Source organism: Rattus norvegicus, chromosome 4 (assembly GCF_021556685.1).
Source record: "Rattus norvegicus strain SHRSP/BbbUtx chromosome 4, alternate assembly SHRSP_T2T, whole genome shotgun sequence".
NCBI lineage: Eukaryota > Metazoa > Chordata > Mammalia > Rodentia > Muridae > Rattus > Rattus norvegicus.
The window spans coordinates 80,691,557-80,712,298 of NC_141537.1; the positions used below are offsets into that span (position 1 = coordinate 80,691,557).

At 43.2% G+C, this 20,742-nt stretch overlaps 1 protein-coding gene across 1 annotated transcript; it reads right to left on the reverse strand.

Annotated features, from left to right (window-relative positions):
• Positions 1–16,382: 16,382 nt before the first annotated feature.
• Positions 16,383–20,300, reverse strand: Npvf (neuropeptide VF precursor). The gene is made up of 3 exons (NM_023952.2): positions 20,124–20,300; positions 18,134–18,513; positions 16,383–16,638 (listed from the first exon to the last, which is right to left on the reverse strand). The coding sequence occupies exons 1-3, from the start codon at positions 20,259–20,261 to the stop codon at positions 16,545–16,547; spliced, it is 612 nt and encodes a 203-aa protein (NP_076442.2). The 5' UTR covers positions 20,262–20,300; the 3' UTR covers positions 16,383–16,544.
• Positions 20,301–20,742: the final 442 nt, after the last annotated feature.

The following is a 20,742-nucleotide window of genomic DNA, read 5'->3' on the forward strand; positions in this document are numbered from 1 at the left end:
CTTGGGACATTATTAACACTTCTGGCTTGTAACAGGGTCTCTCTGCAGAGTCCTGGCTGTCATTGAACCAAGTGACCACCAGGTCCTCAGTCCCTGTCTTTGCTGCTTTAAAGCCTTAATAAATTCTGATTGATGTGTGCTTATGTGTGCTTGTGCACTCTCTTTCTTTTTCTCTGTGTTCTTGTGATTGAGAGAGGGGGAGAGGGGGAAGGGGAGGGGGAGAGGGAAGTGTTTGGGGGAGCAGAAATCTCCTGTGGAGCAGGGCTTAAGGACTTTCAGTATGAATACAGACTGAAAGAGGGGCAGAGGGGCTTCCTCCCTTTATCCAGAAGTGTAATGGCTATTCCTGGTTGACAGCTTGACCATATCTGGAATGAACTACAATCCAGAATTGAAGGGCTCACCTGTGATTCACATCTTGAGGTTGGAAGACAATAGTTTCTGACCTGGATCTTGGCATGGAGATCTTGAGGCATAGTGGCTTTGAAAAGCTTAGGCCCAGGCAAGGTAGTACACACCTTTAATATCCGGAGATCAAGTTAAGAAGATCTCTGAGTTCAAGGTCATCTGGGACAAAGCAAGTCCCAGATCCAGGCGTGTGGGCCACACCTTCTGCTGGAGACCTACTTTGGACATTAGAAGAAGGAAGATTCATTCTTCTTCCCATGGCTCCAGCCACATATGTAGCAGAGGATGGTCTTGTACATCAATGAGAGGAGAGGCCATTGACCCTGTGAAGGCTCCATGCCCCTGTGTAGGGGAAAGCCAGGGCAGGGAGATGGGAGGGAATGGGTGGGTGGGGAACACTTTCACAGAGGCAGGTGGAGAGGGAAATGTTTAGGGGGACTCCAGAGGGGAAATTGGGAAATGGGATAACATTTGAAATACAAGTAAAGAAAATATCCAATAAAAAAAAGCCAATAAGGGGTTGGGGATTTAGCTCAGTGGTAGAGTGCTTGCCTAGCAAACACAAGGCCCTGGGTTCGGTCCTCAGCTCCGAAAAAAAAAAAAGCTAATAAAAATAAATAAACAAAAAAGAACGACAATATATCAGGGTCCTAATGGAAGGAGAAGCTTCTCTTTAAAACCTAGAGAGGAGCTTCGTCCTGAGTGAGAACAAAAGGCAGGAAGTTAGAAAGCCACCAACCATAGGAGGATTTCGTGGATATGGATGGGCAGGCATGGGCCAGAGCATCCTGGTCAGAGAAATCCCCAAACAAGGGAGGTACCGGACTTGTATAGCCTTTTAGGATAAGTGGATACTTTACACTAGGTGAATTAGTTCAACATAGCACACATGACAGCAAGCAGAGGAGAGCTAGATACTGGTTAGGACCATAAATTAGGAGCTGTAAAAGCACAACATAGGACAGTTCTTTAATCTCTGTTCAGAGACAGAATGTCATGGGGTCATGGGTCATGATCTGTTTTTTGTTTGTTTGTTTTGTTTGTTTTGGCTGTGGGGTCTGGCTTCTTATGAGCTATGGCTATCTTAAAGGCACAGGCCTCTAATGATATGGCTGTAACCTGTTTGTGGTGGATTTATGTTTTTATTTTAATTCAAGTGAATGTTGTTAGGTTTCAAACCTGAGATAAACAGTCGAAGTGCCTATTTAACATATCAGACACTGGCTGCCAGATTCTACCTGTAGTCCCTTAGTCCCTACCTGCACAGGGCCCTCCTGGTTGGCATACCTGCCCGATATCCTAAACTCTTGAGCCCAGGGGACTGGGATGCTCCTCCCAATATAATCCAATCATTTTTGTTCCTCGACTTTTGTATCTTTGTCCTCCTGTGTGCTGCACCTGGTTCCCCTTCTCTCTCCTTTCCTCTGCCCAGGTGGCCTAGTCAGGTCACGTCCCCTCTGGACTCTTCCCAGATGTCCCTCCCTCTGGCTGTGCTCTCCCACACATCTGTAATAAACTTTCTCCCCCACCATACCTAGTAGCACTCATGTCCTTTCCTTTCCTTTCCTTTCCTTTCCTTTCCTTTCCTTTCCTTTCCTTTCCTTTCCTTTCCTTTTTATTTCTTTCTTTTCTTTTTCATCCGAATGTAAAGGGTAGAAAATTTAATTATTTTCATCATTAAGCTTTTTAACTAAAAATTTAGAGGAAAGAGACACCATCTTTTTAAAACAAGTGTTCTTTGGAAATGAATCTCTGTAGTGACATTTTTGAGTTTTAGAATTTTGGGTTCTTTATAAAACAGAAATATAAGAATATTCTTTTGTTTCAATCCCAGGTGTAGGAATGGGGGGCAGCTTCAGTCTGTCAGCAGCAGCTGACCATGATTTGCCTCATGCTCTAGCAGAAGCATGGTTTTGCCAGCCTAGGATAACTTCTGTGATAGTGTAATGTTTGGAATTCTGAGAACTTTTCAGAGGGTACATAAATTTGAGGGCCCTGAGAGGCTGGGTCAGTGGTTGTTGGTCCTTTAGGGAGTTTGCTTGCAATGTGTCAGTGGCCACAGCCAAAGAAGAAAGAGAATGAAATTAGATTCAGTGATTTCCCTAAATCCTCTCTCCCCTCTCTCCTAGTTTCTCTATCTAGTGTTAGTGGGTGAAACAGGGGCATAAAAGGGTGGGAAAAAGAAGAACCCCCAAGGTAGCAGGGGCCAGCTACACATCTCTGAAAGGCTCTCAGGGACAACATCAGGGTCAGCTCTATATGTTTGAGAATACATTTGATCCCTAGCACTGACGGTTTAACTCATTTGCCTTAGCCCACCAACACAAGTGACCTGCTTAGACAGTCACAGTGACTCACTTAGGATGCAGTGACCATTGATGGCATCAACACCCTGCATCCCCTTTCTCCTTCAGGAAGCTTGATCTCTTTCTCACTTGCTAATTTTCCTGCTTTAGCAGTCCTCCACACATGGAAGTAAATTTTAGGTAAAACTCCCAGGTGTGGGGCAGCCTCAGCCCACAGCAGCTGACCATGATTTGCCTCGTGCTCTAGCAGAAGCATGATTTTGCCAGCTGCAGATAATGCACGATTGTGGGGCATTTGGAATTCTGAGAACTTTTCAGAGGGTACATAAATGGGAAAATGCCTAGAACATTGTGTCTGCGTTGACAAAATGTCCCAGATAACGATGGGACCATTTATCTTCACTTAAAGAATTTCCAGGACATATATAATAATTTAAAGGTTGAATTATAGTCTATAACCTTTCTTTTAAATCTTATAGAGACCTTTAACAAAGTGGCATTTCAAAAATGAATTAAGTTTTTGAGGGAACTTCTTGGCAGATAAGAAGATTTCTTAAACAAAGAAAAACTGGATCTTATTCCTTGCCTGGAAGATGTATTATCCTCTGTCAGTACTTTTTTTAAAAAATTGCATTTAAAAACATGAAGCATTGTCCCGCATTGGTTTCAGGATATGCATCCGCTCACTAGAAAGACAACCAGTGAGCAAACGTACTCTGCTTTGAAAATTACACTGTAAACGACACCCCCTCCATTTTTAAATTAATTGAATCTTAGTTTTCCTCACCTCCAATCCCTCTCTCATCTGCTTCCTGCTTCCACTGAAACCCTTCTTTCTCCCCATGAAGCCTTACTCCTTTCTGTGTGTGACCCGCTGGGTTTAATCAGAGCTGTTTGCATGAGCATGACCAGGAGGTAATGACTGGAGCACGGGGTAACTTGGGAGACAGGTGTCCCCCAACTATCCATGGCCGGGAGTCCCTTACTGAGTGTTGGGGCCTCATGAGCCACTTTGAGTGATTTCCTACCACTGAGCTAAATCTCCAACCCTAAGATCTCATTTTTTTTTAAAGGCTGGATAATTTTCACCATATATGCATCAAATTGCATATAGTTTAAGTAATTGATATAAATAATATGGCTTATGTTATATGTATAATATTTTATAATATGTATGGATATGTGTAGTATATATAATACAATACATTAATTACATATTAACATATTTATTATATATTTTTTTTGGAGCTGGGGACCGAACCCAGGGCCTTGGGCTCGCTAGGCAAGTGCTCTACACTGAGCTAAATTCCCATCCCCTATTATATTTGTTATATTATATGGTTGTATATAAATATATAATACATATGATATATATCCCACTTTCACATGCATAACACAAGCCATATATATATTTATATTAGTAATAAAAAATTAATCAAGTATGGTACCAATAATACAATATGTATTACATATACACAATATATGCAGTGAACATGGGAGTACAGGTATCATTAGGGATAGTGATGTCTTCCTTTAAATAATGCCCAGAGGATAGATTTTGGGGTCACGGGGTAACTCTACTTCTTTAGAAATCTCTGTACTGTTTAACATACTGGCTACAGCATTCTACATCCCAATAACAGTGTACAGGTGTTTACTTTCCCCCAAACCTTTGCCCGTCTTTATTCTCTTTCCCTTTTTGATGAATACCATCTTAACAGCAGTGAGACAGTATCTCCTAGTTGTTTTCACTTGTATTTACTGGATAATTAATGTTCTCGGGCACCTTTTTATACTGCCATTGGCTACTTTTGTGCCACCTTCCAATATTTGCTCACTTATGTGTGGATGTCAAATGTACGTGTGTGATGTATGCATGTGATATATGTATAAGTGTGGGTAGTATATATGCATATGTGAACGTGGTATATTCACACACATGTGTGGTGTATAATATATTTACATATGTGTGTTGTATGTGTGTGGTATATGCATGTATGTATATGGGTTTCCATATGTGAGTGCTCCCACAGTGCATAGGAGGGCATCAGGGATCCTCCTCTGTCACTCTCCACCTTATTGCTTCTTTCACAGAGTCTCTCACTGAGGAGCTAGGCTGTCTGTCCACCCACAGCACTGGACCTATAAGCATAATACATGGTCACATCCGATATCTTAGGTTTATTGCTGTGAAGAGACATCATGACCATGACAACTCTTATAAAGGCCAACATTTAATTGGGACTGGCTTAGAGTTTCAGAGGTTTAGTCCATTGTTCCGGTGGGAAGCATGGCTGCATGCAGGCGGTGTGATGCTGGAGAAGGAGCTGAGAATTCTATTGATCTGAAGGAGGAGACTGTGTGCAACCCTGGGCATAATGTGAGCATAGAAGGCCTCAAAGCCCGCCCCACAGTGACACACTTCCTCTAACAAGGCCACTCCTACTCCAACAAGGCCACACCTCCTAATGGGGCTAGTCCTTATGGCTAAGCATTCAAACACACGAATTTATGGGTCGGGCGGGGCACTCCTATTCAAACCACCACATCCAGCTTTCTACTTGGATGCTGGAACCTGAACTTGGGTTCTCTTGCCCATTTAGTAAGCATTCTATCTACTGAGTCATCTCTGAAGTTCCTCTTTCCCCATTTTTATACAATTTAAAAATATCAATCCTAAAATTCACATGGAATCATATCACAAAAACTCCTAATGGCTAAAATAATCCTGAGAACCAAGCAGCTGGAAACATCACGCTCCTTGACTTAACATCATTTCAGGAATCTGTAGGCTGGAAACAGTCCTTACTGGCACTGTAGTAGACATGCACTGTAGAATAAAATAGAGAACCAGAGATAAATCTGAAGTGTATGGTCAACTGATGTTAACAGGTCATCAGGGGACTCTCTGTTGGCCGCATTCCCTCGTTGGGATCCTGGACTGTATAGTGGATAAAGGGAAGTGAGAAGCAACATGAATCTCTCTCTCTCTCTCTCTCTCTCTCTCCCCGTCCCCTCCCCAAATCACCGTTTCTTAGTTGTGAGAGCACATGCGTGTCATGGTGTGCACGTAGAGTGCAGAGGACAGCTTGCAGGAGGTGGTGCTCCCCTTTCACCATGTGAATCTCAGGGGTCAAACTCAGGCTTGCATGGTAGCTGCCTTTACACCAGCCATTTCCCCAGTCCCTCTCCTTATTGTTATTAGCATCTGTTAACCATATACAAGGAAGGGACTGATTAGGGTATTTTCAAACACATCTGTACTTTGAGTATTTGCACCTTCCTAGACCTGGTGTTAGTCGAAAGGCCCTGCTTTTAGTGGCAGACTGCTCTGACTACTAAAGAGGAGACGCTGCCACACTGTCCCACTCCCAGCTTCTCCATACCATCACTTTGTGGTTTTTAGTGTTAGAGTGAGTGTCGGCCATAGACCTAGGAAGTGGAGAGAGAAGAATTGTTTCCATTAAGGGAAAACACTTTACAGTCGAAGTGATTTAGGGTAGTGGGTAAAGCCATGCAAGTTAAAATCTGTGTGAGGTTTGACTGGCAAGTGAGAGCCCCATGCATCGGTGAAGTCACCAACTTCGGTGATGGATAATTCCTGGCTCCCTGCCAGCCCCATTCCTCCACCAGCCTGCTATTGTCACACTTTTGCTGTCCAGTGATGTAGGGCATGGCCAAGACTGACACGGAGGGGAGGAGCAAGGAACGGTATTAAAAGGTCACCTGTTCAGATGGAAACCCAAGAGGGACAATTTACCTTGATGTGTTTTAGTTAAGGAGAGAGAAAAAGTAAAGAGCTTGTGTCTTTTAATCAAAGTAATGCTTTAGTTATTGGAATGGGAACAAGGGAAACATATTAATTGGTCACAGAGATGCATTAAGAAGAAACTAAGAACATGCTTGCCACATTGAAGCTATTGTTAGCTTGTGGTATGGCAAATTCATGTAACAAAGTTTCCAGAGCCAGTAGAGGAGCATTTGTAGCTCTGTGAGTTCAGTGTCAACCCAGTTGTAGAGGAAGCCCCACCTTTGCATCACATTGCAGACATTGTATCATAGAAAGGACTTTGCTTGCCCTCAGAGGCTGTGAGCCCGCTTTAAGCAACCCTCCTTTCCCGGAGGATTTGTTAGTCTCCGAGGGATACTTATGTCCACCGTCAGTGAACTGTTGGGTCAAGGAGACTATATCCTCATTTAAACAACCCTTACAGCTATCAACTGAGCACTATATGTGCAGTGTGCTGTACAGAACACAGGACGACCTTGAGGACCTTTTGTTGTAGTGGAGACTCTTTTTAGCTCAAGAATTTAAAGTTGGTAATATACAAATGTGAAACATTTTCTGCCCCCTAGTGGATAAAAGTAATTTTGCAATGCTGGCTCTACTTAACAATTTACAAGGGGGAAAAAAAAGACACAATTAATTTTGCAAGTATGAGAATTGCATGATGCCCTGTCATAGCTAACTACTTTTATTGCATATTGTACAAAAGAGGAACAATAGATTGCTCTTTATTAACCACAATATACCAGTGCCTAAGAATCTGGGCCAGAAGTAAAATCAATTTTGTGATATTTATCCTTCAGGATTAAAATAATATCTTTCTATTTCTACAAAGAAAATATTAATATTTGCATCAATTGGGTTATAATTTAGTTCCATTCTTGATTATAATAGTGGTTTTCCTGTTTGGCTCCTTTCATGTTTTGGATCCTATATTGAGAATGAGGGTATGGGTAGTGATTCTCGCTATTTCCTTAGCTGCATTTAGGATTGTGCACGTCACCTTCAGGTTACGTTATGAGAGGAAAATGCTACAATACATTCTATAAGGGGCTTTTTTATTGGTTATTTTTGGACATCTTTTGGGGTGGATTTTTTCTGACATCAAGTGCAAAGCTTTAGATTTTAACTGTCTTTAATAGGAAACAGGCAAGAGGCAATGCCATGAGTTATGTTCTTGCGAAGAACGTGAATGAGTTTTCAAGTTCACGAGAAAGCATTGCAAAACAGCACAGCAGCAGCACGGCCTCTTATTTCTTAAGAGAATTAAACTAATCAGACTGTTTTCACGACTGTTCTTAAGTGTCTCTTCATATCTGATGCTCACAGAAAGCTGTGCTCGCCCAGGTACTTCCAAGCCTTCCATGAGCTTGGGACCCTGGGCAGTGCAGTGTGCTAGCCATGAGTGAATAAAAGGGGAGAAGAAATGACTGGCAACATAGCCTCCTCTGAGACATGCTAACGACATTATAGAAGAAAAATATTTAGGTGATGTGGTTTAACATTTCTGGGTAAAGGAAGCACTGTTGTCGAGCCCAGGCCTCTGGAAAAAACCAGCTTTGTTGTTTTCATGGGATTTTTTTTTTTGCATAATTAAGACAAAATTTTGGGTGTGCTTGCATTGTATCAGCATTCGTATAACGAATAGAACCAGACTCCAGAAAACGACTAGTGAGGTGTATTTAATCTATTGAATTGTAAACATATAGGAAATTAAGAGGATAAATGTTATGTTATATGGATTTTTATCACAATAAAAATTTGTTTCAAAAGGCAAGCAACATCTCTCCAGTTTAAAAAGCACAATAGTGAGTAAAGCATGGACATCTGACAAACATTGCAGAGTTAATTAATAAATGGGAAGTTCACATAGACTGGGGTTAGTGAAGAGGGCCTGGTGCTTGCTGGGTAATATTTCCAAAGTGAATCGCACTGAGCATATGGCTACAGCCATCCATCTATGGGATGGGCTGGGGGCGTCTACCACACTTCATGCTGGAGGGTCAGGGCACACTGCTGATTAATTTTAATTGCTCTATTGTCTTGTTCCATTTCCCGAATAAGATCTGTAACAGACTGCAAATCACCCAGGGAGTGTATGACCTCTGCAGGTAGAGAGCACCTCTGGCCACTGCTCCTCAATTCTGTTTGTCAGCCATTGAGATTTCCTGTACCTCTGGCCCAGCTTCAGTGCAGAAGCGGAATGGGAAGCTGGTCTTCATCATCAACAAGAGTGCTTTGGGAGCTGGGGAGAAAGCTTAGCTGGTAAGTGCTGCCTTGCAGGCACAAGGACTTGAGGTTCACGGTGGTCCACTGCCATCATGGTATGGAGGACGTAGGAAGAGGTGGATCTGGGGGCTTAGCCTACTTGAACTTCTTCAAGATAATAAGAAAGAAAGAAAGGAAGAAAGAAAGAAAGAGAGAAAGAGAGGAAGGAAGAAAAGAAAAACAAAGGAAAATCTCAGCACCTGAGGTCTTTACATGCATGTCCACATATGCACATGTACACATGCATTTATACTTATACATTGCCTTTGTGTGTGTGTGTGTGTGTGTGTGTGTGTGTGTGTGTGTGTACACAGACAGACGTGCAACCTGAAACACCTGAAACACTGGAGAAGAAAATGTATTAGTTACTCCTTGATGACCCAAGATAACAATGGTACCCTTCAGCTTCTCTGACCCTGTACCCCTTACTCCTTATTCCTGGTGAGGTGGGTACTCCTTTCCTCCTCTACAGTTAGAAGCCTCGGGGAAGAGACAAGGTAATGCTTTTCCAGAATCTATATTCTGTCTCTCCTTCCCTTCTCCCTCCTACTCTGCTGCTTCTCTTCCTGTCCCCATCCCTTCCCTTTTTCCCTTCCGAATCCGTGTATGGTGTTTTAAAACACTAAGGATTTAATCTCGGGAATCCTTTATTTTTTTTTACCGTTGGTGCTTAATTCAGCTGGCGTTTCCCACATGCTCAGTACATTAGAGAGCTGGATGTTAGGGAGCTGGAGAGCAGACCATTGCTGGTGGACAGGGCAGTGGATTGAAGAGAGTGTGACCTTTAAGACAGGTTAAAGTCTGTTGAACTGGTTTGTTGGCTCCTGTTTCTTCTAAGCCCTGTTCTCATGTATAGATATCAGTGTAACAGAACGTAGTAAATGCTAAAACAGACATAATCCCCACAGCAATAAATAGTCAGGAGTTTTAGGAATGAATAATTGAATTAAGTGGTTCCTAATCAGGAATTATGTGGACCTCCAGGTAACATTTGGTAGTGTCAAGAGACATTTTATAGAGTAGTCCCATTGTCACATAACAGGTAAAACTATAGATAGAAACTATGTGGACTGCCAACTAACTGGTGATGTGCCAATAGTCCCTGAGCCCAAACTCAATGGCTTACTGTTGTCTAGTGAACAGTTAAAATGTGATAAGCATTTTATATACCATGGAAGTGGCTTGTAGAGGCTGCCTGTCCAATTGCTACATGCTTGCCTTTTTCCTTCACAGTCAGAGTGGTGGGGCCACACTCTGGAGTAGAAAGAAGCATTGTTTTATTTCCAGATGAGGGTAGCCCTTTGCACGAAACAAAGGAAATCACCACTTAGTGTTTGAAGGGGTTTATTTTGTTTGTTTTGTTTTTGAATAGAGGATTCCTTTGCCTTGGCTCTGTTTCTGTTCTCAGAGCCAGACCTGGTAGCTTACTAAGACCTAGAGGAGGGAAAGATAGCAGGAGATTGGGTCCCTGTTGGCTGTTGACTGAATTTTCACACCAGCTCAGGATTGCCCCACCACCACCTCCCCACCCCACCCCCCTTTTGTATGTGAGAAGAAAGAAGCCTTTCTTGGCTGGAACAATATTACTTAGGTTTTCTGTTGCATGCATCTGCAACCAAATTTGACCAGGGATTTTGTTAAGTAGGAAACAGGCTTTCCTGATGAAGAAGAAATTTCCATAGACACAGGTACAGAAAATAGCATGCAGCTTGGTTTGTTCATTATGCAGTGTGATAAGTTTCTATCTTCTGAAGGAGAGGTACTGTGTGATGGCCCAGGCAGTCTTTAAGAAGGAGAAAAGGGAACAGGGTACACGGAGCCAGTGCGCTTACCTATTACCCTACTATTTCATTTCTTTGGTCACAGTTAGATGAGCACCGACCTTTCATTTCTCTCATAAGAAATTGCCCCGGAGTCAGGACACGTTTTCCTTCTTTGTATTTTTCAAGGTCATTGTCAGAGCATGATGTATGAAATGTGGCGTTGAGACCACGTGGCAGTTACTTCCGTGAAAATCATTGCTGTATCAGAACTGCCCAATCCCCAGCTTTTCCTGAAGCCTTGGTCCCTGCTCTCCTTCTCGGGCCAGCTGGGTTGTACGGTCCAGGTACATTACAGGGAAGCAAAGTGCTTGGAGAGAGTGCTTTCTCTTTCTCTCTCTCTCTCTCTCCCTCTCTTTCTCTCTTTCTCTCTTTCTCTCTCTCCTTTCTGTATTTTTTCTACTGTAAAAAGATAGTGTTGGGGGCCAGGGAGAAACATCAATCACCTATTATCTATTGAAATAGATGCTCACTTAAAATTATACTAGAATAAATCTGTTGCTGTGATCCTTAAACTTTTTGACATCAAAATCTCTTCTGATGGCCTGGAGAGGTGGCTTAGCAGCTATGAGCACCTGCTCGTGCAAAAGGTCTGGGTTACTCTGACCTCCACAGGCAGCAGGAATCCCACACACGTAAACAATCCAAAAACTTAAAGAAAATCTCTATGAGTTTTCCAATAATTCTGAACTCTTAGAAAAATCTCCCTCTGAGTTGTAGGCCAACACCAAAATCTAACAGTTACAAAATTCCCAACACCGGTCACTCAGGCCTGAGGGGCTTCCCTTGGTTGAGGAAATGTCTTTCGTGTGGTTTATTGAAACAAAGGCTCCAAATGTTACAGGCAGGAGAGGCAGGGCAGAGTTCCCTTGAAATCATGCCTAAGCAGGAAGGGTGAGCCGGACATGACCATACATGTGCTTCATAAGAGCGTGATTTAGGTCCTTCCCTTAGGGGCCCCCAGAGGAGACACAGGCGTGTATGGAGTGGGAATCCATGCTCCAGGACTCTGGCAGGACATCCAGGAAGGGATTATGGGGAACAGCAGGGTTGCGAGCAAAGGGCTAGCCTCCGGTTTTGAGAGTCTCTCCAGCCTGCTCTGAACTGTCTTCTGCTCCTGCCTCTCATCTGGATCTCTTCCCTATCAGTGGAATCCAAGGGAGCAGCCAGGCTGAGAGAGAGCACGGAGGCTGGACGAGAACTCCCAGCTCACTCTCACTGTTGTCTCTAAAGTCAAGCCCTACCTGGCACGGTGGGGTAGGAGGTAGGGGATGAACGGACTAATGAACTCTGAATGCCAATTGATGATTACACTAGGACCAAGGCTTTGTATGTGTGTATGCACATTTTTCCAATTTTTGAGTCTCTTTTATTATACACAGAAAAATTATAGTTGGGTATATTTATAGGGTACAATGATGTGCTATTATTTTTTTAAAATAAGGTTGGAAGTATTAAATCATGTTAATTAAACATGATGTATTTTTTACTTAGAAAGCACAGAGGGGGGCTGGAGCGATGGCTCAGTGGTTAAGAGCACTTGCTACTTCTCTTCTGGGAAGCCAGGTTCAATTCCCAGCACCCACATGGTGGCTCAAAACAGTAACTCCACTGAGGGATCTTATGCCCTCTTCTGGCCTCGGTCAGTGCCAGGTATATATGTGGTACACAGACATACATACATGTAGGCAAAGCACACATACCCATAAAATAAATAAAAAAATAGCTGCAACAACCAAAGACAAAGATCTGATTTTTTTTTTTTTTTTTTTTTTAGGAGCAAAGTTCAAAGCATCTGGTAAGCTTTCAGTCACGGACAGGGAAAGATTTCCATGCATTCTCTTTTCTCTCCTCTTTTTTGATGTAGTCAAGCAGAAGACTGTTTACCTAGCATACGCCAGGCCCTGGGTTTATTTTCCAGTACCACAAAATAAAAAAAGAGCGCACATCGATGAATCGTCAAGTTTGAAGGAGGCAGGACAGACCATAATACTAAACAGAGCCCGGATCTTATGAAGGCACGTCCTTAAGTAGGGTTCCCTCCTTCCAGGCAACTCTGCTCAAGTTGACACAGAATTCTCCAGCACGATGGATTAATTCACAGAGGAGGGTAGTGCCCATATGACTCCATCACTGCTCAAGCGTGATTTTCGGGATGGGCACATCTCATACCCTAACCATAATAATCACACACAATGTCGGCAGTCTTTCTGGGCAGGAGTGAGTGATTGAACTGTAAGACAGAAAGCTAACGAGGCAATCAGAAGTCTTGGGTCTGTGTGACCCGAGGTCATGAAAACTCACCCAGACTCCTACTAATCCTTCCTTAGTGCCCTTAGCGAGGTACTTTCAGAGACCTTTGAACTTCCGCGTAGTCTCACATCTCCATACCGTCACAGTAGGGACCAAGCCTCCAACACAGGAGCCCTTGAGGATCACATTTAAGTCATCTCCAAACTTTCACATCATCAAGCCTGGGCCCTGTGAGACTCCACAGGTCACAGGTTTGTGAAGCTACTCTGGGGTAAGCAACAAAAGCCCGGATGAGAGACCTGGCAGTGGGCCTGCCGTGGCTCTCTGGAAGTCAGGTGCTGCGGTCTGGGTAGCTTAAGCTTGTTCATGGGCTGGAAGTTTGGCTCTAGTTCTGGAGTGTCGTAGGAGGTAATGACCTTTGGAAGGGGCAGGTCTCACTCATTGCTATAACAAAATACTTCCAACTGGGCTCCTTATTTCAGGAAGAGATGGTTTAGCTCACAGTTTTGGAGGTTCAGGAGCACGACGCTGTAATTTGTTCCATATTGGTGAGGCCCTAGGAAAGATGGCGGCCTTGAGGTGGGGATGCATGAGAGGATAGTAATGAATGAATCCAATGAGGCCTTCCCTAAGATCTAACTGAGCAGAGTGGTATATGTTCAAGTTTGGTCGGTTGCTATGGATTGTAATGCTAAATTCTATATCAAGAGGTCCAGGCCTACGAGAATTTCTCCTGGTTACAAGGTTTTGTTGTGAAAACCTTGTTCCTTAATTTAAAACTATTGGTTAAATAAAATTTGCTACAACCGGCTACTGGAGGGATAAGAGGTAGGTGGGTTTTGAGTTACTTGCTTGGGGGTGGAGTAGAGAGAGGAGAGAGAACAGGAGGGAAAGGAGGAAGACTGAGGAGAGAAGAGGGAGCCACCATGATGGGAGATGGACCATGGGCACACAGCCAGGAGGAACAGCAAGTAAATGGGGTACACCGCTGGGGAAGTAGCCAGGTCAGCGGTTAGAAAAGTAGATTAGGGGTCCCCCCTCCAGTAATTGTCAAAGTCAAGTAACAAAAGTGTGAGTCTCATTTATTTGTACGCTAGTTGGGGATATGTTTAAATTGGCTGTGCTACAGCTGTGCAAAGGAGAGCAAAGCCATCTGAGACGTTTATTCCAGAGCGGAAGTTAAGCCACAGGAAAGATGAGGTAAAGCGTGTTTGGTTTCAGACCCAGGGACGAGGGACTGAGGGATGTTGGGAGAACCTGGAGGCCAGGCCTGCTTTGGTATGTAAAATATGCACCTCAGTCTCTTGTCCCAGGACCAAAATCAAACGAAGAGAACAAAGCATGGAGTGAGTTGCTCCAAGGGATTACAAGGTGGAGCTCTCAGACCATTCTGGCTCTAGGTCCCACAGGCTGCTGTGTAGCAGAGAGAAGAATGGGAGATTTTGGTCTCTTCAACACCAGTGCTCTTGACTCTGGTGTGTGTATCAGGGCATTATTCCGGGTAGTTCCTTGGGACACCTAAGCTCTATGGTGGCCTCTCATATTCTTGTGTGACTTATGTGACCAGTGTAACTTGTCTTGCTTATGTCCCAAGTGGTTACTGGAAAGGTAGCCAAGCCTTGCTTTCAGGCAATAGGAGGGTACAGAGAGGACAGGACGGGTGGAAGGCAGTAGGGAGTGAGCAGCGTGTAAGCCCCCAGGGCAGTGACCCAGGCAGGTTGAAAGCCCGTCCAGCTCCCTGACTAATCACTGTGAGAAATGGCAACCTCATACAGACTGTATGAGCATCTCTTATTCTGAATTCCCATCACCCTTTGCCCACACGGACACTCTGGAGAAGGGGACAGACTGTTTTCTAGATTTCTAGACTGTGTCCCCTCACACCACACCGCCACTGAGGTTTGCGGGCAGAGGGAAGAGCAGAATCGTCCATTCCCACTGTGGATCTTCCCAGCCCACAGGCCAGCCAGTGGTGAGGGACGGAACAATTTGCTTTGGATATGAGGATGGTGTCTTCACCCGAACTTGACAGAGTTTTTTAATATCAAGAAGTGACCAAGGAAGTTATAGAGTCTGTCCAGGGTACCGTTAATGAATCTCTGCCCAGCAGGAGTGGGAGAGTCACAAGGCCCAGTGGAGGCTGGTAGGGGAAAAAGAAAATCATTTCCTGTGGGTCCCCTGTGGAGCTGAGGCCGTCCAGTGAGCCCGTTACAGCTGATGAAGGGCTTCATATTCTTAGGACGAAGGTTGGGTTACTGTGCATTTGAGTTTGGTTCCGCTGCATTTATAAACTGTTAGGTAAGGAGTGGCCAGATGTTTTTTTTTTTTTTTTTTGTCAAATCAAAGCCTTAAAGTTTTAAATGAGGAGCAGAGAGATGCATGAGAAGCGAGTTTTTAATTATGGACGCAAGAGACATTAAATGAATCAGCTCACAGTGGTCTCTCTTTCGTCCCTCTACAACCACGGGGCTTCCTTTGTCTTGTCCAATTACACAGAGAGGTGTCTGGCTTTAAGTTCCAGCCTGTCCCAGAATCACTTAAAGTGACCTGGAGAAGAGGACATTTTAAAACATGTTCACAAGTGACCATGTCACCTTGGTCCACTCACATGTCAATCAACCTTTACCCTGCTATCGGTTAGGGCAGACTTCTATTTAACTTTGTAAGCAATCATAACTGTGCATATGATTGTGTGTGTGTGTGTGTGTGTGAGAGAGAGAGAGAGAGAGAGAGAGAGAGAGAGAAAGAGAGAGAGAGAGAGATAGAGACTCAGAAAGAATCCCCGTGTAGTACATTGATATGTTTTTATACAAACCTTTTTTTGTGATTTTTCTTCTCTCTCTCTCTCTCTCTCTTTCTTTCTTTCTTTCTTTCCTTTTTTACAATAGAACCTTCTCAATGGGTGTTTCCGTGGTGTAGTGGTCATCACGCTCACCTAACAACAGAACCTTCTCCATGGGAGAGCAATGAAGGCATCCTCTCATCCATGTTTCTGGAAATGTAACCCAAGGTTGACCTCAGAAGGCTATCTGATGGGGCACTGAAGACCTGAGGGTATTGTGATACAAGGAGGGGGAATGCAAAAAGGACCCCAGGAGCTGGGCAGTTGCTCTGCCCAGGTGGGCTCTAGCCAGGTCTCATAGCTTCATGGGGCAGCAGGAGCTGGCTGGGAGCCTAGGCTGACTGCATTTCTGCACCTTTGGGAAGTTTTTCTCCATCACATAGATGTAGAACCCCCCCCCCCAGCTCTGTCCTGTAATCCCTCAGCTGACTGAGCTGGAGGTGGAGCTGGGTGCTATGGAATAAATGCCAGGCTCTGGTGGCCTCCCCAGACCTAGTTAGCAGGAGGAAGAGCTCAATGCTGGATGTGGGTGTAGGGAGGAAGGGACACATATGTTCTGATGTGCAGTCTTGTAGCTTCAGTCTTCTCTCTCTCTCTCTCTCTCTCTCTCTCTCTCTCTCTCTCTCTCTCTCTCCCCTTCCCTCCCACCCTCCCTCCTTTCTTCCCTCCCTCCCTCCCTCTCATTAACCAGAGGCTTCTTTATTTACAATACTGTTTATTCTGACAAAGGTTACTTTACATTTACGTTACAAGCATCCTTGATCCCGTTTAACAACTTTCAACATCACCTATACTGACAGGAATGATGGCTCTCCTCGATGCTCCTCCTGCCAACACCACAGAGCTGCTCAGACCGCAGGTCACAGCTTCATAGCCCCTTGAAGGACTGGCTGGAGGTTTCCTATTTTTTCTTGTTTCCTTTCTGCATCATCTGTTTCCGTGAACACCCGTTTCCTTAAATGTAACAAAACAGTGTTCTCATCTGAGCACTAGCAAGCAGAAGGACGTCAAGGTACAGCCCATCTGGGGTGTAGATGTACACGCCCTTAGCTCAGCATTGGGAGACATAGGCAGGTGGATCTCTGTGAGTTTGAGTCAAGCTTGGTTTGCAGAGACCGTTCCACGACAGTCAGAGCTACACTGTGAAATGATGTCTCGAAATAAAATAAAATAAAATATCATCCTTGTAATTACTTACTTATAATTTAGCTGAATTGGGTGAATTCTGAATTTGTTATACGCTCTTACCATTGACTTAGTTGTGCAAGTCTACCTCATGTTTTATATACCCCAGGACCTCAGCAAAAATCGACAGCAACTCTCCATCTACCAGTTACTGGGCCTCAGCCCATGTCTGGGTCCCGTTTGTCTGCATTGCTCCCCCTCTACCCATGTCCCCATCTATTCACTTGTTTCTGCTCCCACAGAGGACTTTCCCCATGGCTTGCTATCTTCAGGGCCTTAGCCCATCCTCATCTGGAAATGACCTGTCTCCTCCCCACAGTCTCTTCATGTTCAGACTCCCGCCACTCTCTGGAGGAAATATCTCTGACTTCCCTCCCGCAGATGAACCCGCCTCTGTAGGATCTTATTAGTCCCTTATGACGTGCATTCATTCCCTCACATACCCAGGACTTACTACGAGGCAGTCACATGTCTAGGCCCAAACATTAGGGCAGTAGATAAAATGATAGAACTTACAGAAATGAAAGTCTGTTAAAGACAATGGAACCGAAACATGTAAGTCAGATGGCTGTAAGTTCTTGGAAACAGGAAGCCAGGTGTATTCTGAGGCAGCTTCTCTGATTCTGTCACAGACTCTGCAACCCTACATCCCTCAGTCCCTAACTAAAGTCAGGAATTTGAATTTTCTTAATATATGGTCTGTATTAGAAATAACATTTTCTAATCCCATATAGCAACTGGTACTCTGATCTTTAGGTAGTGGGTAATAAATACTTTTTAGGTAATCCAGAATGACTGTAGAAGGACTTACGTATAAAAGGAAAACTTTCATTTAAAAGTCGGGCAGGAATGGCATCCAGTCTGATTGACTTGGCATGTATAAGGCCCACATTCCATCCCCGTTACCACCCCAAAGTATTCTTCAGGGGGAATCCCTGCTTTTACCATCTGGTTGAGATGGTTGTGTCATCTAAACTGGGGAACAGTTCTCTCACATGGGACTTCTGCTGTAGAGAGATAAACATTGAACCATGTGTCATAGCTTAAACCTGCAGTCTGGTCATTGCATGGATTTAGTGTATGGCCGTACTTGGCTTGGTTTTTTGCGCCTTGAAGAGCTCTGTGTGTACAGGCACTTATTTACTTGGGATGTCGCCTTTGTCCTTCTGAGAAGCTAGCTTTTTTAGTGGCCCACTTTGACAGTGCGGGACACACATTTTTCATTCTCCGCCCCCATGCAGCCGAGCAGCTTTTCCACACTTACCTAGGTTGCTCTTGACCAGGACTCTGAATTTCTTGATGCTGGCGGGTCATGGCATAGAGCAATTCACTGGAGGCCAGGGAGTGCAGGGATTTCTGGGGCAAACCAGCCAGTGTCTTGGTGATGCATCTGGCTGTTGTTCTCCCAAACCTTTGGGGCAGGCTGGGAAAATGGCTCATGGTCCCTGCCTCCATGTTGGCCCGTGCCCTGGGGCTTCTTCTGTCTTCTATGTTCCTCCCAAACCTCAGGGGAAGGTTGGCTGCTGAGTGGGGCACTTTGTTGGCAGGGGCTGGACTCATCTTAATATCTTTCTTTGCCCCCCAATCTTTGAGTTCTTGAAAAGTGACACTTCTTTCCTTTACCCCTTTTGGGATTCCTCTCAGCTATAATTAGAAACAAGAATTAAAATAATTTATTATTATTACAAGCCATAGATTTAAACCCTAAATTAACTTAAATCCAGACTTTAATCTGCACACTTGCTCTGGCTATAAACAAAGTTTGTGTTTCTATATGCAGAATTTTTAAATAAATAATCTGTATTAAGCTTCTTAAAGCAATCTAGTTTCTCTGTCCCCTGACTATTATAAGACAACTATAAAATATTAATAAAAATATATAGTGAGTGCAGCAGTATGTTTAAGCAGCAGGAATATAATGAAGTATCGAAATAAGGCAAAAGTTTATTTTATTACAGTTATTCTCTTTCAGGTTTTTGATTCATATTGTTTATGGAGTATTTTTATGTGCTTATATTATGACTTTAGAGAAAACTTCCTTTCCCCTGTGTGTTTGTCTTTCACCTCACCCCTTTAAAGACCCACAGAATTGGATCTTGCCTGGTCTGGGAATGGGCCTAGGCGGCCCCATCGAGTTTCTTTCTTTGCTTCCTCATATTCAGAGTTTCACTCGAAAAACATGTTTCAAAAAACCGGTTGCACTTTAATTAGACTGCAGATTACATTTTTAGTGCAACGCCGGAGCCTCACAGAGAGCAGTGAATATTTAGACTTGGTTCCACCCTAAACACTGAACCACATGCAAAAAAATTAAATAATTCTCTTCTGATTATAATCTGACTGATACTTACTAACAGGAAACTTTCAGAACATATAAACATCGAGAATGAACATAACTTGAAGCTCCCCGCACTTCCCTGATGTAGGGATGAACATTTTACCAGGATTTAAAGATAACCCAGTCCTTACCAGCTTGTAATTGCTAAGGAGAAGATACAAACACCCAGTTTGCCATGCAAGCATCCAGCGGAAGTGCATCCAATGTTATTTCTATCTGTCTTTATTGCAGACGTGCACTCTGGGCCAATTGATATGTACAATTCACCTTCCACTTGCTAAACATTACACTCCGAGAGGACTGGTCATTGAGGCGTCAGGCTAATTGCCATTGTGCCAAATTTTACAAAGTGCCATCACATGCTGTCACAGAAAAGCTAAACTGTGACACAAACCCAAAATCCAAAATAAAGCAAAGCATAAGCTTAACTCTTTACAAAGCATTAGATTCAAGACAAATAGCATGTGTGCACACGTGAGCGTGGGTATTGAATGTCAGTTATATTAGCATGTGTATGTATAGAATGTCAGTTATACTAGTGTATGTATATAGACTGTCAATTACGTTAGTGTGTGGATTTAGAATGTCAATTATGTTAGTGTGTGGATTTAGAATGTCAGTTATATTAGCATGTGCATGTATGGAATATTATATTAGCATGTGTACATATAAAATATCATTTATGATAGTGTATTCATATAGAATGTCAGCTATATTAGTAAGTAGTATAGAATGTCAGTTTTGTTACTGTGTGGATTTAGAACGTCAGTTATATTAGCATGTGCATGTATGGAATATTATATTAGCATGTGTACATATAGAATGTTATTTATGTTAGTGTATGCATATAGAATGTCAGTTATGTTAGCGAGTACGTATAGAATATCAAGTGTAATAGGTAGCCTTTCAAACTTACCTGGTAATATTTTCCATAACCTTCTTTGCTGTGAAAATGGGGCATCATTAATTCATCTGAACAAAGGGTGTTTGAAGTTAAGAAGCTTGAAGTTGCTAAAGTCAATAAAATGAATCGCTTTGATGAAATAATTTCCATTTTGTCTAAATGTAAATTAGGTTAATACATTCAGCCTGGTGTGTGTGAGTCTACGAGAAGGGAACCCGTGGTGTTTTTATACTGGAACAGATAAATTCCACATATTTTAAGTAGTAATATTAATTAGAGGATGTAACTAAAATATGCACACGAGGAATGTGCTTAATTCATTCTGGGGAGACAGCAATGTTTGTGTTTGCAAATCCATTGGCTTTGAAAAGACTTTTCCTCATTATGAAGGCTCTCCTAATTAGGTAGATTGGGGCACCAGTCATTAAGATTCCAAACAAACAGGATGCTTTATTTCTCAGAGCTTAAACAAGAAATCTTTTGTTTTCGATGCTTGCGTTAGTTTTCAAGGGAGGCTTAAAAAGGAAAAAAAAATTCTATACACGCTAGCTGGGTTTTAAAAAAAAATGGATATAAGAGTTAGGCACGGTCTTTTCAAAATGTCAAACAAAATTAAGAATGTGAAAAAAAT

Bases quoted from the DNA above. Each gene is read 5' to 3' on its own strand.
- Npvf (NM_023952.2), bottom strand. From the start codon at position 20,261: ATGGAAATTATTTCATCAAAGCGATTCATTTTATTGACTTTAGCAACT. The intron at 18,514-20,123 runs GTAAGTTTGAAA...TTCTAATTATAG, and splicing joins GTTATGGAAAATATTACCAG to CTGAGAGGAATCCCAAAAGG. The intron at 16,639-18,133 runs GTAAGTGTGGAA...GTTACATTTAAG, and splicing joins CCTGGTCAAGAGCAACCTAG to GAAACGGGTGTTCACGGAAA.